The following is a 3,297-nucleotide window of genomic DNA, read 5'->3' as shown; positions in this document are numbered from 1 at the left end:
GACTGGGATTGAGGTTGGGGTTGGGACTGGGATTGAGGTTGGGGTTGGGACTGGGATTGAGGTTGGGACTGGGACTGGGGTTGGGATTGGGACTGAGATTGGGATTGGGACTGAGATTGGGATTGGGACTGGGATTGAGGTTGGGGTTGGGACTGGGATTGAGGTTGGGGTTGGGACTGGGATTGAGGTTGGGACTGGGATTGGGATTGGGACTCCACTCCCCCCTCAACGGCAGATATAAAGACACAGGGGGAGTCACCTCAAGATAGTTCCACCCCACTGGCAACAGGAAGCGTAGGGTCCCAAATGCAACACAGCCTCTGGGTTTATACCGTCTCTGCTCACCATCCCCCCATCCGCACCTTCACCGGCCAATGCTCCCACAACCAGTAGTGGGGGGGAATGGGGGCAGGGGAGGCTGCCACAAACCTCAGTCAGGGGGTTGAAAGGAATGGGCAGTGGGTTCGGACGGAGACCCTTGGGGAGCGTGGCCAGCGTAAGGGGTCCTGCCTGAAACAGGAGCCCATGTATTCCTCCCTGCCGCCCGGCGTCCCCAAACTCCGCAGCCACTGTTTAGCCGGGGACATTTCTCCTCTGCTGATACCCCAAATAGTAATTTTGAGAGAGAGCTGGGGAATAATTCTTTGCCGGTTCCTGTTTGCTCAACGTTATCTGACAGGCCAAAGCGACAATCACGGGACAAGAGGTCACCACAGCTTTGGGAGAGGGGAGCACAGAGACCATCTCGCACAGAATGACAAAGGGCGACCCTCCCTCCAGCCCAATGGGCTCGGGGAGGGGGGGGGGGGGGGAGGGGAGAAGGGGAGGGGGGGTTTGAACACCAAACGACAGCCCCGAGCGCCCGTTGGCTCCTCCCACCACGGTTCATGGCTGCTCCAGCATCTGGTCACAGGTCTTGGCCAGGTCTCGGACTTTCACGTGGGTATACTCCACTCGGTTCACTGCCATCTGCGCATCCTTCCTGGAGGAATAGCTCGAGCCTTCGTGTGGCTGCCCCGTAGCGACCTGGGAGGAGAGGGGGGCGGGGGGGGGTGGTGGTGGAGAGGAGCGGATGGGTGAGGAGGTGGGCGGAGGGAGAGGAGCGGGTGGGGAGCGGAAAGAGGAGAGGAAAGGATGGGTGGGGGGGGAGGGGAGAGGGTGGATGGGGGGGGGGGTGAGGAGAGGATGAGGGGGCGTGGGGAGTGGAGGGGACGGATGGGGGGAGAGGAGAGGATGGAGGGGGGGGTGGGGAGTGGAGGGGACGGATGGGGGGAGAGGAGAGGATGGAGGGGGGGGTGGGGAGTGGAGGGGAGAGGATGGGTGGGGAGTGGAGGGGAGAGGATGGGTGGGGAGTGGAGGGGAGAGGATGGGTGGGGAGTGGAGGGGAGAGGATGGGTGGGGAGTGGAGGGGAGAGGATGGGTGGGGAGTGGAGGGGAGAGGATGGGTGGGGAGTGGAGGGGAGAGGATGGGTGGGGAGTGGAGGGGAGAGGATGGGTGGGGGGGGAGGGGAGAGGATGGGTGGGGGGGAGGGGAGAGGATGGGTGGGGGGGAGGGGAGAGGATGGGTGGGGGGGTGGGGGAGGGATGGGTGGGGGGGTGGGGGGAGGATGGGTGGGGGGAGGATGGGTGGGGGGAGGGGAGAAGAGAGGATGGGTGGGGGGGTGGGGGAGAGGATGGGTCGGGTGAGGGGAGAGGATGGGTCGGGTGAGGGGAGAAGAGAGGATGGGTGGGGGGAGAGGATGGGTGGGGGGGTGGGGGGAGGATGGGTGGGGGGGTGGGGGGAGAGGATGGGTGGGGGGTGGGGAGAGGATGGGTGGGGGGAGGGGGGAGGATGGGTGGGGGGAGAGGATGGGTGGGGGGGTGGGGGGGAGGATGGGTGGGGGGGTGGGGGGAGGATGGGTGGGGGGAGGGGAGAAGAGAGGATGGGTGGGGGGAGGGGAGAGGAGAGGATGGGTGGGGGAGGGGAGAAGAGAGGATGGGTGGGGGGAGGGGAGAAGAGAGGATGGGTGGGGGGAGGGGAGAGGAGAGGATGGGTGGGGGGGGTGGGGGGAGGGGAGAAGAGTGGATGGGTGGGGGGAGGGGAGAGGAGAGGATGGGTGGGGGGAGGATGGGTGGGGGGAGGGGAGAGGAGAGGATGGGTGGGGGGAGGGGAGAGAGAGGGATGGGGGGGGTTGGGGAGAGGATGGGTGGGGGAGGGGAGAAGAGAGGATGGGTGGGGGGGTTGGGGAGAGGATGGGTGGGGGGAGGGGAGAAGAGAGGATGGGTGGGGGGGTTGGGGAGAGGATGGGTGGGGGGAGGGGGGAGAAGAGAGGATGGGTGGGGGGGTTGGGGAGAGGATGGGTGGGGGGAGGGGGAGAAGAGAGGATGGGTGGAGGGGGGAGGATAGGTTGGGGGGGGGGTGAGGGGGGGAGAGAGAGACAAGGAAAAACATGAAAGACTTTGCATTTCTATGGTGCCTTTTCCCACCCTGGGACGTCCCAAACCCTTCTCAGCCCCATTAAGAACTTTGTTGGTTTTTTTTTTTGGGAAGTGCCCGTCCCTGAAATGATGTGGGAGACACGGCAGCTCAATCCGCGCACAGCAAGATCCCACCGGCAGCGCCGCGTTAATCACCGGGTCATGTGTTTTGCAGCGACAGCGGGTTGAGGGGTAAATATTGACCCCAGGCCACCGGGTTGAAGCAGAGCAGCACCCCCTCAGGGCTGCTGTGGGAGTGCGAGCCCGGACTGTCTACCCACCACCCCCCACAACCATCTGTAAAGCAGGGAAGGAGAAGTCGGGGGGGGGGTTTGATCGAGGCGTTCAGAATCATGAGGGGCTTTTGACAGTAAACTGGGGCGATCACCCCAGGGTGGGAGGGTTTGATGAGGGTTTGGTAGAGGAGCCGGAGGTGGGGGGGGAGAATCGCAGCGAGTTGGTGGGGTCCGGAAAGGGAGACGGGGGCAGATTCAATAGGGAGTGGGGTAAATAGCTGCAAAGGGAAATCCACACCTTCGTGGGGAAGGGGGGGGGTGCTAAGTTGGGCTTTCAGAGAGTCAGCATGGAAAAGGATGGGCCGAATGGTCTCTTGTCGGTGCTACACCGGGGACGCCAAATTGTAAATAAAAAACACCGCATCAGCCGGCAGCACAGAAAGGTGAGGGGCTCAGAGAGACCCCTCACCCCCCGAGGGTGGGAGGGGCCGGAGGAGGTTATGGAGATGGGCGGGGGAGAGGGGGGGGGGTGGTGGAGGGGAGGTCGTGGAGAGGTTTGAAAAGGTGGGGGTGTGGGGGTGCGAGAGTTTTTAAAATGGAGGTG

The 3,297-nt window shown here is 63.8% G+C and overlaps 1 protein-coding gene across 1 annotated transcript in view; it reads right to left on the bottom strand.

Moving 5' to 3' along the window:
• Positions 1 to 885: 885 nt before the first annotated feature.
• Positions 886 to 3,297, bottom strand: part of LOC144671709 (calpain-5-like) — a 28,594-nt gene continuing 26,182 nt past the window's right edge. The window contains exon 9 of the mRNA XM_078533724.1: positions 886 to 1,026. Coding sequence (XP_078389850.1) covers positions 886 to 1,026 — 141 coding nt within the window. The remainder of the gene's footprint in view (positions 1,027 to 3,297) is intronic.

This window comes from Cetorhinus maximus, chromosome 34 (assembly GCF_964194155.1).
Source record: "Cetorhinus maximus chromosome 34, sCetMax3.hap1.1, whole genome shotgun sequence".
NCBI classification, from domain to species: Eukaryota; Metazoa; Chordata; class Chondrichthyes; order Lamniformes; family Cetorhinidae; genus Cetorhinus; species Cetorhinus maximus.
Note: the sequence above shows the minus strand (reverse complement) of the source record. Positions and strands in the feature narration are given on the sequence as shown.